Consider the following 14,413-nt stretch of genomic DNA (forward strand, 5'->3'; position numbering starts at 1 on the left):
GAAAAAGGATGTGGGAGAAAAAAAATAAAGCTATATGGTATTTTCCCCTTTCCTTAAGAGTAGTATTATCCAGGAAATTACCTATGCAGACTGCCTGTAGAAGGAGACAATTAAGCCTTACGCCAATTTCTACACCACTGGTGAATAGTGGTTAATAACTTCACACTTTTCTTTTTGTCTCTTAACAAGGAGGGAATGGCACTTTCAAAATCATTACTGCTCTGTCATCTTGGTTCTGTGCCAAAGCAAGGAGCTTTAGAACACCCGTCAAATAACACGCAACTTGTGAAAAAGAAACATATACCAAAACAGGTTTATATAAAATGTTCACATATATAGAAACAGGACTGCATTTGGGTTAAAAGAAAGTCACTGTTTCTGGTGAGGGTTGGAGAACAAAGGAGGAGATGTCCAGGACTCGCTTATGTGAGTCGAGCTAGAGTTATGAAACTCTCTCTGTCTCAAGCTGACACAACATCAATCTCGTAGCATTTATCTCTTCATCTTTAGCCACATCCCCGGTGGTTTCAGTAATTAAACAGGTAAAATTTAATAGGTGAAAATACCATCCCTGCCTTCTCAAATAAGAGTGCCTAGTAAAAAAAGTACCTAGTATCCTTTTTCCTGTTTTGAGTATCCAAGCCATTCTTGTAAACTCAAAATAGGCTTAAATATCAAGATCTTATTTTTAAAAATGCATCTCTTCCACATCCACCCATCCATCATCGCAGAAGCTACTAGGCCAGTGTGATCCCAGAGTTACAGCAAACCAACATCCACTCTGTGGGGCAGAGGGTTAGTTAGGTGCTAGGTGAAACATCAAAACATACAGAGAGCAATCCCTCACAAACTGAAGGGAAGTGTAGACTGCAGAATACAGAAATCATGTGAAGTTGTACGCTTTTGTTTTGTTAACAAAAAGAAAACTTTTAAGTATTCATACTAATTTATGCAGACCCACTCTGAAATCTAGTAGTAAAACACCCAATGTTTGAGTTATAAAAAGGCGCTAATTCACATTGAGACTAAGGAAATTCAACCTTCCTTAAAAACAAAACAAACAAAACCAAAACAAACCCTGGCACTTTTCGGGTTAGTACTGAGAAGATTCTGAAAGATGGGAGAGGCCAGCCCACACAGCCCCAGGACCACCTGTTATTGCTGCCGGCACCCGGGGGGTATATAATGCGTGTGGAGGAGGGGGGCAGGGTGCTCCTTCTTGACAAACACTTGTAGGATCAGCATGAACAGGGCCTTCCTTGGGTTCTCCAAAGCTCGCCTAAAACAAAGATGAGGCGACCATCCCAAAACTTCAGGCAACGTAAATGGGATAAAGAATGAAGTCCATCAGTATCTCCTTGTTGAAGCTTTGTCCCCTTATGCTCACAGACCCCAGTCCGTGGCACAGGCAGGTCTTGACCTCATTCATCTCCCTCTTCCCAGCTACCTCTAACATCAACCGCCTTCTGTCCTCCTGAACCTACACATACCTTCCAATGTTCAGCACCATAAGAGTACACACAGGTGGATGTCCAGGCCTCTTGGAGGTGCCAGTTTCCAACTATTAAGAAAGAAGGAGGGTGCCTGGGTGGCTCAGTTGGTTAAGCGACTGCCTTCGGCTCAGGTCATGATCCTGGAGTCCCTGGATCGAGTCCCGCATCGGGCTCCCTGCTCGGCAGGGAGTCTGCTTCTCCCTCTGACCCTCCCCCCTCTCATGTGCTCTCTCTCATTCTCTCTCAAATAAATAAATAAAATCTTTAAAAAAAAAAAAAAAAAGAAAGAAGGATATGGGTATTCTGAATTCATTTTTAAAAGTCTAAAGTTTTGCTACCATTTGTCATCTTACAACGCTATTACAATAGCACTGACTGTATTCCCGTGTCTTACTGTATGGTGACACATGGTAGCTACATTTGTGGTGAGCAGAGCATAAAATATAAACTGTTAAATCACTATGTTGTACACCAGAAACTAATGTAACATTGTGTGTCAGCTATATTCAGATTAAAACAAAAAGTCCAAAGTCTTGGCTATTTTGAAAGAAATATTATGCCAGTGTTTTCAAGTATGTAAATTCAAACCAGGCATAAATATAACCCACTTGTTTATTTGTATAAGCGCAACACTGTTTATCATAAAGTATGAATTATTCTATATACTTGAAATCTCTTGTCATCACATTTCTCTCAAATTACTGAATGTCTACGTTATCATAATTCAGACCAGCCTTCCATGGGGAATTTCCAAATTAGTCTTCTTATTCTTATATTTACCAACACTACTTTCATCGACTTTCAGAAAGGATACAGAGAAATGAACAAGCAAATGTTGATGTTAGTCAAAGTTCATTAATATAAAAGATCTGCAGTTAAGATGCCACTTACTTGACCAGAAATAGGTGTTTCTACAGAATTTAAGTGTATATGAAAAGAACTGAGGCTCCAAAATAACTATTAACTTATACTATGAAGAGTTTCAACTCATTTCATTTGAATCACCACAGATTCTGAATTAGTATGCCTGAATTAATAATGCTGAATAGTATTACCAGTTTTGAAGAACTGCGAAGAATTTAGAACCCAAGCACCCCTGAAATACAATAAAAAGGGAAAAGTGTCTCTGACTTAGAATTTTATAATGTAAACAACTTCAAAAGGGATAAGTAGTCTGTAATCACTGAAAAAGGATATTGCTTCTTTTTAACATAAAATATATTCTGCCAAAATGTATTAAACCTTCATCTCAGCCTTAAAAGAAATCAAAATGTTATTAGGTCAGCTGAAGTTAAAAGTAGTCTTAACGGTGGCTATGAGAATACTGGAGAAAGAAGTAGAACTCTTTCCTCCTATGACCAACCCCCGCCCGCCCCCCCCCCCCCCCCCCGTTTCCATGGATCTGATCTGGCAAAAAATTCTTTACACTGCCGTGTTTTAGGTGACAAAAACATACATTTTTAAGGCAAAAGTTTCCCTTCAACCTACAGAAGAAGGTAGGAAGGAAACATTGAGAACCAGCAGTTCTTCCTCCTTTTTGCATCAGGGTCCCCTTTGAAAACTCTTAAATGCTACACACCCTCTCCCCCAAAAATGTACACATGTGCACAGACACACAAAATGTTGCATACAACCTCAGAGGATTCACAGACCTCCTCTGCATTCCATTTGGGTTGACAGAAGTTCTCCTAGGAAAATCTAAGCCAAGAAGAACTTCAAACCCTCTATATGTCCAAAAGATCATTTTCCTTCCTTCTTACTACCTTTACTATAATCGCCTCTATTTTCACCAACTATGACTGACAGTGTTAGAAAGGAGAGTGACTATTATTCATGACTCTCTTTTAGACCAGAGGTCCACAAATTTTTTCTGTAAAAGACCAGAAAATATGTATTTTAAGCTTTGCAGGTCATTTAATTTCTGTGGCAACTACTCAACTCTCCTGTGCTTAACACCAACGCAGGACCAATAAAATTTTATTTACAAAAAACAGGCAGTGGATCAGAGTTAGCCCATGGATCACAGTTTGCTGATCCCTAGAATAGAGGAACAAGTTCAACAACTCCATAAGGAAGCAAAGAGATAAATACAATTAGGTTCCTAACTTACAGCATCCCTAAAAAATAATTTCCAGAAGGATTAAAGATCTAAATAAGAACAGAACCTGAAAGCTAGGCAGTCTGTGTCAATGGAGGAGGGAAAAGATTTCTTAAGAAAATAAATCAAATTATTTGGCACTAAAATAAACCTCTACACTTTCGAAGACCACAAATCAAGTTAAAGGAAAAGCCAGAGACTAAAAAATATTTGCAACACAAATGACCAAACAAGGATTAGCCTTTGAAAACCTAAGAAGAAACAGCAAGAGACAGAAGAGCCAAAGAAAGGGGCCATATATACACATATAGGCAAGTCAGGCAAACCAAAGAGTTCAAACAAATGAAAAGATGCTCAACTTATCTAATAATCCAGAAATGCAAATTAAAAGCACTATGAGATACCATTTCACACTCATCTGGAGAAAACTAAAAATTCTGAGAAAAACAAGTGCTGGCAAGGATATGGAACACTAAGGATTACGCAAGGAGTATGTTTACAAGTTTATAGTGAATTTAAAATCCCTCAATAGAAAAAGAAACAAATTCGAAGAGGCAAAACTGCATGTCAAAATCATTTCCGATTCTCTTCAGAATAACCTCAGATACTGTGACTGAGGGAATCAAGTTCGGTGGTCCTACGGACACAGATATGAATTTAGCTATTTGAAAGAATTAGCTGCTGTGATAAATTAAATGATTGCTATTACCAATAAAGTGTCACAGAGTGCTTGTGGATGTGCAGATTTCACTCTTGGTAATATAGGACAGAAACTCTTGCACCTGTGACACTGTACTGTAGCACTGTTTATCAAGGGAAAAAACTACAGGGAATAGTTGGAAACCTAAAAACATGGACAATGGGAGAACAAAAAAATCCACTGTGCTCTACTGATCCAGTGAAATATCATACAAGAGGTAACATGAGTAAATCAAATCTAAAAATGCATCAACATGGCTATACTTAAAAAATAGAATATGTAGTAGGCTTTTCCCCCTACTTTTCCCCTGCTCTACTTTTTTTTTTCAGCAAACAGCAAAAAAAATATGTATAGCATGACACATAAATGGTAAAAATTTTTAATGCACCACAGGTATAGATAAACGTTTGTTGTAAAAGCAAAAAACCGCGGGGAAAAAGCACAATACGAACCCCGAGAGAGCAGTTACCTTTGAAGAAGAGAAAGAAATGAGAAAGGATGGGAGGAATCAGTCTTTAGATGTCTCTATATTTTACTGCTTTTAATTATCTTTAAAAAAAACTACACTTTTTAAGAAAAAAGATTGGGGGCGCCTGGGTGGCTCAGTTGGTTAAGCGACTGCCTTCGGCTCAGGTCATGATCCTGGAGTCCCTGGATCGAGTCCCGCATCAGGTTCCCTGCTCGGCAGGGTGCCTGCTTCTCCCTCTGACCCTCCCCCCTCTCATGTGCTCTCTCTCTCTCATTCTCTCTGTCTCAAATAAATAAATAAAATCTTTTAAAAAAAAAAAAAAAAAAAAGATTATGAAAAGAAAAAAGATTGGAAAAGTGAAATTTTCTCTTATTTCCAGATACAGATGAAAGTCTCCCTTAGCACTTAATTATAAGATTCTCCATATGCACTCATTCTCTTTCACCATGGACACCAACAAGGCTAAAGCCCTCTGTTCCCAGGGGCCATTCCGAAGGGCTTCTGACAGGTGCTAGCCACAATGCCAAAAGAGTCCTAGGAAGGCTCGCCCAGACTGCAATGTTTTCATGCAATGATTTGGATACATTTTCTAAGTGCACAAATTTCAGCTCTGAACACCACTGAAAGCTAGGCAATCTACAACTGGTTGGCAAAGACTCATGTCAGCCTACCGGGTGAGAAACTAACAACACATGGGCTCTACATCCAACTAAGAGAGCATATATTCACTTTAAAATGCAACCAGAAATCCAGACCAAAAATCATTTTATCAAGAGCAGAGAAATAACAGAGTGCAGTACTAATTATTCCATAAAGACAAATATTACCATTACACTAAGGATTATGCAATGAGTACACTTGTAAGTTAAGAGTAAGTTTAAAATCCCTTTTAAAAAAACCCAAAGGGGTGAAATTATATACCAAAATCATTTCAATTCTCTTTAGATTAGCCTGATACTGTGACTGAGTTATGTATTATAGCCTCATGGCCAGATGTATGAATTTAGCTATGTGATAGAAGAATTTGCTTGCTATGACACATTCAGTGATTGTTCGTATCAATAAAAACTTACAGTTAAAAATAAAAATCATCATTTTAAACACCAAATAGATTAGACTATTACAATCCTTTGGTCCAGTGTTAGCCTTTAACTGTTTCAAAATTAATCAAAGTTGAAAATTTGGACAGATTTGTGTCACTAAATGGCCTTCACTATTGTTCACAGAATAAAACCCTTAATTGATTAATGATCTCAGGGTGTCTATCGCCATCTAGTGAACAATCACTTCAATTACCACACCAGTCACTTGACAACTGAGTCTCGTGGGTTTAAAATCTAAGTCCACTTAGTGCTATCAACTTGCCCAGTATCTTTTCTTATGTCTCTCTATACATAGAGAACAAACACAAATACAGGTGATATTTATACCGATTCACTTTCGAGTGTCTATAAAGTTTCCATTACTTCTCTGTAAACACTGACTTCATTATTTTTAAATAACTTGCACACTATGAGGTCCCTCAAACAATCTAACCATTAACTAATTCCTCTACTACCGAGCAATTAAAAATCATAGAAGAGTTTAAAGTGTGAAAGATCACACCTGGGAAAAGACAATGTTGATGTCCATTTGACACATCTATTAGCATTTTTATTATAAACCTGTTTATGAAAGTACAATTAGTAATTATCCTGAGTACTCTAGCAGCCATAATACATTTGATTACAGAAATTATTAGGTCACCAGAGCCAAACCTGCATGATTCCAACAAAACTGAGCATACACAAAACAGACTTAAAAACAAGAAAGGAAGGGGGCTTACAGCCTCCCCAGACTGGGTATTAATCCATATTCAAATGTAAAATTTTATAATCTTTTCAGATGACATGCTACCAGGTTTCCTCATTCATTTCCACTTGAACCTTAATCTAATTTATCCTACAAGGACTTGAAAAGCAAACAACTTCGAAGATCTTCAGGTTACTGTATTATTTCGTCCATTCCATCTTCTTACAAAAAAGACAAGTGTGAGGGGCGCCTGGGTGGCTCAGTCGGTTAAGCGGCTGCCTTTGGCTCAGGTCATGATCCCAGAGTCCTGGGATCGAGCCCCACATCGGGCTCCCTGCTCGGTGGGAAGCCTGCGTCTCCCTTTCCCGCTCCCCGTTTGTGTTCCTGCTCTCGCTCGCTCTCTCTCTCTGTCAAATAAATAAATAAAATCTTTAAAAAAAAAAAAAGTGTGATAAGTTACAAAGGTATTCCAAATCTCAGCCAACTGGCTCTCATTTTACACTTCACCCCTCCTACCTCTTTATTAATCAAGAAACGTTTGAAATCACAAAGGCCTAATAGTATATATGGAAAATGCTAGTAAACCCAAAGACCAATTACCACAGAGAATATTTCTATCCACCAGTGCTAATAATTATCACCAATACTTTAACAATCAGTTTTATTTTAGGAAATAATTTCTGTAGGTGGCTTTGAATCTTCTTCTAGAATAAGATTTCCAGGGAGCAACTGTGTAATTATTATTTCTCATTAACCTCACATTACTTTCAAGGCCAACTTTCCGCAGTTGTTACATTTTTTTATTTGTGAGAAGGAGCAAAGGGGAATGAGACAAGAGGGAAAGGAGAAACCAAGAATTTAAATCACATATGATTATTTCTAGATTTGTCTGAAACTCTTTGTTTTTTAGTGGAGAGAGCAGAGCGGTTTTTTTATAGTTTATTAAGATTTGTTACTGCTATATTTCATACAAAAGAAAAATTAAAATTGAGTTTAAAGACCCTATTAAAGATCAAACTAAACAAAAATATTGCCCTTAAAATACAATGGATTAGAGGAGTGGGGGAGATCACTGGACAAATTTGGGGCTTATCATTATCAACAGTGCCCTTTTAAGCTTGTGGATTTCTGAGCCAATGCAGAAAATGTAACAACAGGGATTTCCCACCAGCAAGAGGCACTCTCCAAGGGAGTAAATTGTCAACTATTGCCTCTCATGAGAAACTTAAGAGTAACCTTGATCCAATCTCAATAGTCAACCCATGTATTATCACCCAGTTGGGGCATAGTGAGTGCATTTCCTAATACAAAAATAAGACGGTATTCTATCAGAAGCCACTGGATACATACACAGAAATAAAATTTAAATAATTTTAAAGTAAACTTAGCCTAAGAAACTGAAAACGTCCTTCCCTCACTTCAACAAGCCCCTAAATTACCTGTATCTTCCCATGTAAAAAGGGCTTGTGTCTTGAGATGAGTATCGAAAAAGACGTCCTTCAAGGACTAAGAGGTAGAATATAAAGCAGAAGCACAGACATGAAAGACATGGTGAGATGGGACAGACAACCCTACCATGGGGGAAGCCTTACAATCAGGAAAATATGGATTCCAATTCAAAACAGTCACTTATTATACTTCACTTCTTTGAGTCTTAGCTTCCACATCTGCAAAATGGGAATGTTATGAACCGTATCAATGAATTCTTATGGGGTTTTAATGACGTAATTCATCTGGAAGCTTCTCATATATTGCTGGTGTTTAATACATGTTTTGCCCTTCCTCACTGTGCCCTAAGCCAAGTCTGAGACAGGGCTATCAAAGGAAGAGTGGCTCGGGGTGCCTGGGTGGCTCAGTCGGTTAAGCGGCTGCCTTCGGCTCAGGTCATGATCCCAAGGTCCTGGGATCGAGCCCCGCATCGGGCTCCCCGCTCAGCGGGAAGCCTACTTCTCCCTCTCCCACTCCCCCTACTTGTGTTCCCTCTCTCCTGTCTCTCTGTCAGATAAATAAATAAATAAAAAATCTTAAAAAAAAAAAAAAAGGAAGAGTGGCTCTGTACCTCCTGTTTGTTTCACGCCAGCCAGCTCGCCACTGACCAATACAGGAGCCACTAGCCACATGTGGATAATAATAGTTTAATTTATTTTAATTATAATTAAATAAAACTCAAAATCCAGTTCCTCTGCAAGTCAACACTAGCCAGATAGCAAATGCTCACTAGCCACCTGGGCCTACTGTATTATATAGAGAACATTTTCACCACCTCAAGGTCCACCAGAGTGCTGGTCTAGACTCTAAAGGAGGGGTCAGGAAACATGTTTTCTGAAAAGGGCCAGATGGCTAATATTTCAGGCTTTGCAGGCCATGCAAGTCTCAACCCCGACTACCCAATTCTGCTATTGTAATGCTAAAGCAGCCACTGACAAAATATAATAAGTACGGGGGTGTTCCAATAAAACTTTATTTACAAAAATAGATGGCTGTCTGGATTTGGCCCATGGGCCATAGTTTTGCCAACCCCTACGTGATAGGATTCTGAGTTCACACCCTCAAAATGAGCATTCTGCCCATAACCATGAATTATCTCCTTAAGACTGAGTAGTCTCAAATCTACTGACAGCAATCAATACTTTACTGGAGTGAAATGGAATTTAGTATTTAACATAACTATTCTTTTACAAATTAAGAAAAACCCACGCATGTGGGGCTAAAGCAGGTAAAGCTTATAGTGTTTCCAAAGTGACAGTATCTCAAATCTGATTGGTATCCGGCTCATCTTTCTAAAGCCAATAACTCTCAATCCATAACTCCACTACTCATCTATTCCTGGAATTGTGGACTTCTACATCCAACTGCCTACTTAATATGCCTAGAGATCTATTACAAATCTCAAAGCCAAAACAGAACTCCTAATCCCGGGGCACCTGGGTGGCTCAGTCGTTAAGCGTCTGCCTTCGGCTCAGGTCACGATCCCAGGGTCCTGGGATCAAGCCCCGCATCGGGCTCCCTGCTCGGCGGGAAGCCTGCTTCTCCCTCTCCCACTCCCCCTGCTTGTGTTCCCTCTCTCGCTGTGTCTCTCTCTGTCAAATAAATAAAAATAAAATCTTTAAAAAAAAAAAGAACTCCTAATCCCTCTCTCCCAGATTTCTCCATTTTAGTATATGGCTCCCTAAGCTAACCAGCTGTAGGACTAAAATGGAGGCATACTCCTTGATTTTTTCCTTTCCCTCACTCTCCAACCTAATAAAATCAGCAACCAAAATAGCTCCCTTATGTCACTTTGCTCTCATTCCTATTACCTCCTAAAGAGCCCTTCCCTGACCAATCTAAACTAGCCATCTTAACATTAAACTAGCCCACCACCCTGTTTTAATTATCTGAATAACATTTACTTCTATCATGTTCTCTTAATTTTTATATTTGTTTATTCACTTATTTACAGTCTATTTTCCCAAACTACCCTCTCCCCATCCCAAGTCCCCACCACATGCCACTCTACACCCCCTGCTCTACATAGAATGTGACCCTCATAATGCAGGGGCATCTTATAGGTCTTGCTCAACACTCTACCCCCATAACAATGCCTGGTACAGAGTAGATGCTCAATACTCTCTCAATGGAGGAATGAACAAATCCTTACTTAAAAAAAACTATCTGTCTTGAATTTGTCCTAAGAAGGGGCATTTGAAGCTATATAACTAGGTAACAAACTTGACTCTCCCACATTATAACATGTCAGAGTTAAAAAAAAAAAAAATCTCATTTTTAGAGATGTTATACCATTTACCTCCCTTCCTTTGTATGTCACCAAAGCAGCCAGTGGTTTGGCGTAAAATCTGCTGTAGGAAAATCCCAGGCAGCCATACATACTGTTTGCTGTGAGCTTCAAAGCCTTCTGTCGAATGTCATACTGCAGGCCACACAAAGACAAAAGACAATAATATTTTAGACGTTTAATCATTAAATTAGATGTCTTTTTATATCACCAATGAGGAGAAACCCTCAATATCCCTGGGGAAAAAAAAAAAAACTGTCAACACACTCAACCCATCCTCCCAGATCCATGATTTCCTGACCTTCTAGAAGCAAGTAAACACAGACTCCAAAGCTCCCAGAAGTCAGAAAGATTTTGTTCAGATACAGCTTTGCAGACAGAGGTGTCTTCCATTCTGAGGCATTCTACTGTTTTTGAATGGTTTGCTGCCCACAAACTTAAAATAAGCCCATGTAATTGCCCATAGCATCATGTTTAAATCCTCCTAGATAATCAAAGTCTGAAAGCTAAGACTGTCACTGAGAAATCTCTTATTGAAAAGATATACCTGAAGAACAAGGTCTGGATTTAAATCCTGCTGTTTCATTAGCTGTTTGACTTGTTTTCTTCTCTCTACCAGCTTCCGGATCTCTCTGGGCAAAATGCCCATTTCTAAGTTTGGGTCTGGCAGCTCAGGGATCTGTTCTTGTTCTCCATCCTGATGAACACACAACAGAAATTTCAGACAAATCAAACTTTCATAAAACAAATTTCTAAAATAATACTTTGTGGAACTTTACATTATGATTAAATCTTGAAAAGCTACTTTCCTGCTTAAGTATAGGTCAACAACACATGGGTGGGAGAAGAAAAAGCTGAGAACAAGTCAACACTGGCCTCTTCTCCCACTTCGATCAGCCTCATTCCCAGTATCTCCACCCCTCTCGTTATTGATTAATGTAGATATCATTTAAAGGGATCAATTTTTATATATACTCCTCTCTTCAACAAGATTGGGGAGCAACATGTTTAGAGAAATTGTTTTTAAAATAAAAACACTGAAGGGTGCCTGGGTGGCTCAGTTGTTAAGCGTCTGCCTTCGGCTCAGGTCATGATCCCAGGGTCCTGGGATCGAGCCCCACATCGGGCTCCCTGCTCCACAGGAAGCCTGCTTCTCCCTCTCCCACTCCCCCTGCTTGTGTTCCCTCTCTCGCTGTCTGTCAAATAAAGAAATAAAATCTTTAAAAAAAATAAAACAAGGGCGCCTGGGTGGCTCAGTTGGTTAAGCGACTGCCTTCGGCTCAGGTCATGATCCTGGAGTCCCGGGATCGAGTCCCGCATCGGGCTCCCTGCTCGGCGGGGAGTCTGCTTCTCCCTCTGACCCTCCTCCCTCTCATGCTCTCTGTCTCTCATTCTCTCTGTCTCAAATAAATAAATAAAATCTTTAAAAAAATAAAATAAAACAAAAAATAAAACAAAACAAAACACTGAGACCTCTAGGATTAAAAAAAAAAATGCACCCCAACTATAGTTTTAGTCAAATGTACTCTCAAACAAAATGCCATAAAACTTTTACAACTACGGAGAATTATGGCAATTATTGTGAATGTTTTAGACTAAAAACTAAAACCCTAAATACTAAATCAGCAAATTTCTTTTAGGAATTTGGATTTCATATTTAAAAAGTCTATGAAATTTCCAAAAATTTATATACCAATTCCTTAGCATCTATGTAGTACCTTTTATCTGTAAATTGCCTTGCAATTGGTAAAAGAATAGCAACATTTTAGAAAAGTAACCAGCAGTCTTCTTATATTAAAATTTACAGAAGGAAAAAGCAGGGAAAGCATTAGACCATTTTTCTGAAGCCTCCATTAATTCTATTAACAGGCCACAAAGAAAAAAACCAGGCATGTTTGCCCCTTCAAAGGTTCAGAATTAAAAATAAACCTCTTGCCTTCAAGCATGTCAACTCAATGCCATTTGATAACCCAGCCTTTACAAAGTATGATTTTATAAAGATCAATATTTTCAAATGAACAATCTTACAATAGTAACAGGGACCTATTGTTTTCCAATACAGCAGATGATGATAGCAAACCTATTAAAGAGATCTTGGTACACATTCCAATTTATTTATAACAACTAGAGAGATCAGACAAAAAGTTAACTGAAAGGATCTGAAGTCAGGAAATTTACAATCCATGCCCACCTCTCCCACCACTAGCTATGCAGCACTAGCTACTTTGAAGACCAAATGAGGTACTACACAGAAAAATGATACAGAACCTATAAACTGGCTACATGTATAGTATTTCTTAGATGACCTTTAAGGTCATCTCAAATGATTCTATTATATACCCAGAATCCAAACTGGAAAGCTCAAATAAACAAAACAGTGGAGGGGGATGGAGGAGGCTGGATCATGACAATTATCACAAGGCTGACACAGTAGCAGGACAGAGCCCACTGAATATCATTTATCCAATGTAGTCACAACCTTTTGGGGATGTCTACCCAATACCTTCTCTTTTAAATTATCCTCTAGTCCCACAGAAAGGCCCATCATTAGCAGCTGTATTTGTACTCTGTAAACCCACTCCTGTGGTCACAGTTGATGGAACCAGGTGTGGTCACTGGCCTAAGCAAGCCTTTAAGATTCTCTCTTCTAGGAAGACAGAACTAGGGCTGGAAAACAGCTCCCAAAGCATGTAGTGAGAATTAAAAGACATGTAAAATCAGGAGCAAGAGGGCAAACAGACATCTTCTGCCACATGTACAAAGAACCAGAGAAAAATATACAGAGATAACATATACTTTACATCTTTTACTAATGGACAACCACATCTAATCAAACTCCCTACCGGCAGTCAATTATATAAGCTTTATACATGAAGAACCACACATTAAGTTATTAAGTCCTACATGAAACTGTTGACTAATCACTGGTTAGATTAAATCCATGTGAAATAATTCAAAAAGATTCTTTTTAAAAAAGGCTGTTTAGTGAGTCCAATCAATAACAAAGGTTTGCATGGCCAAAATTTAGAAGAATTTAAAATACAGAATTTAAAAGAATAAAAATAGCAAGTGTTGGAGATGATGTGGAATGACTCAAATTCATGCCTAGTTGGGAGCGTGTAGCACGGTTATAACTACTTAGGAAAATAATTTGGCAGTTTCTTTTCAGGTTAAATATACACTTCCCATACAAACTAGCAAATTCACTCCCTAGGTATTTATCTCCCAAAATGAAAGCCCATGTCCACAAAAAGATATGAACAAGAATGCTTACAGCTTTATTAATAAAAGTTAAACTCAATGGGACACTTGGGCGGCTCAGTCAGTTAAGGGTCTGACACTTGATTTCAGCTCAGGTCATGATCTTTCATGGGTCATGGGAATCAAGCCCCATGTCGGGCTCTGAGCTCAGCAGGAAGTCTGCTTGAAGATTCTCTCCCTCTACTCTTCCCCCCACTCGCTTGCTCTCTCTAAAATAAATAAATAAATCTTTAAAAAAATATTAACTAAACACTGAAAATCCAAATGCTCATCTCGGGAAATCAGATAAAGTGTGAAATACTTCTCAGCAATACAAAGGAAAGAACTACTGATAATGCAACAACATGGATGAATCTCAAAAACATTGTGTTGAACCAAAAAGCCAGACACAAGAGTACATACTGTATTGCTCCACTTATATAAAGTTCTAGAATAAGCAAAACTAAGTGATGGTGATAGAAGTCAGATCAATGGTTGATTGATGGGAGAGGGGCCTGAAAATAAAGGTCTGAGTGACATACCAAAACTAACAGGATGAAACTAACACAATACTTGCAGGGAAATATATAGCTATAAATATCTATATTAACAGAAAAGATCTCAAATCAATAACCTAACTTTCCACCTTAAGAAAGTAGAAAATTAAAGGTCAACTAAAACAAAGAAAGCAGAAAGAAAGAAGTAATAAAGATAAGAATGGAAATATAGGAGATAGAGAAAAATCAACAAAACCAAAGTTCCTTCTTTGCAAAGATCAGCAAAACTGACAAACTTTTAGCTGCACTGACAAAAAAATGACTCAAATTACTAAAATCAAGAATAAAAG

At 38.4% G+C, this 14,413-nt stretch overlaps 1 protein-coding gene across 3 annotated transcripts in view; it reads right to left on the reverse strand.

Moving 5' to 3' along the window:
- POLA1 (DNA polymerase alpha 1, catalytic subunit) overlaps positions 1-14,413 on the reverse strand; it is a 294,407-nt gene that overhangs the window by 226,655 nt on the left and 53,339 nt on the right. For all 3 annotated transcript variants that reach the window (XM_021677907.1, XM_044911907.1, XM_044911908.1), the window contains 2 exons: positions 10,874-11,023; positions 10,339-10,461 (listed from right to left, as the gene is read on the reverse strand). In XM_021677907.1, coding sequence (XP_021533582.1) covers positions 10,339-10,461; positions 10,874-11,023 — 273 coding nt within the window. The remainder of the gene's footprint in view (positions 1-10,338; positions 10,462-10,873; positions 11,024-14,413) is intronic.

Source organism: Neomonachus schauinslandi, chromosome X (genome assembly GCF_002201575.2).
Source record: "Neomonachus schauinslandi chromosome X, ASM220157v2, whole genome shotgun sequence".
In the NCBI taxonomy this organism is placed as follows: Eukaryota; Metazoa; Chordata; class Mammalia; order Carnivora; family Phocidae; genus Neomonachus; species Neomonachus schauinslandi.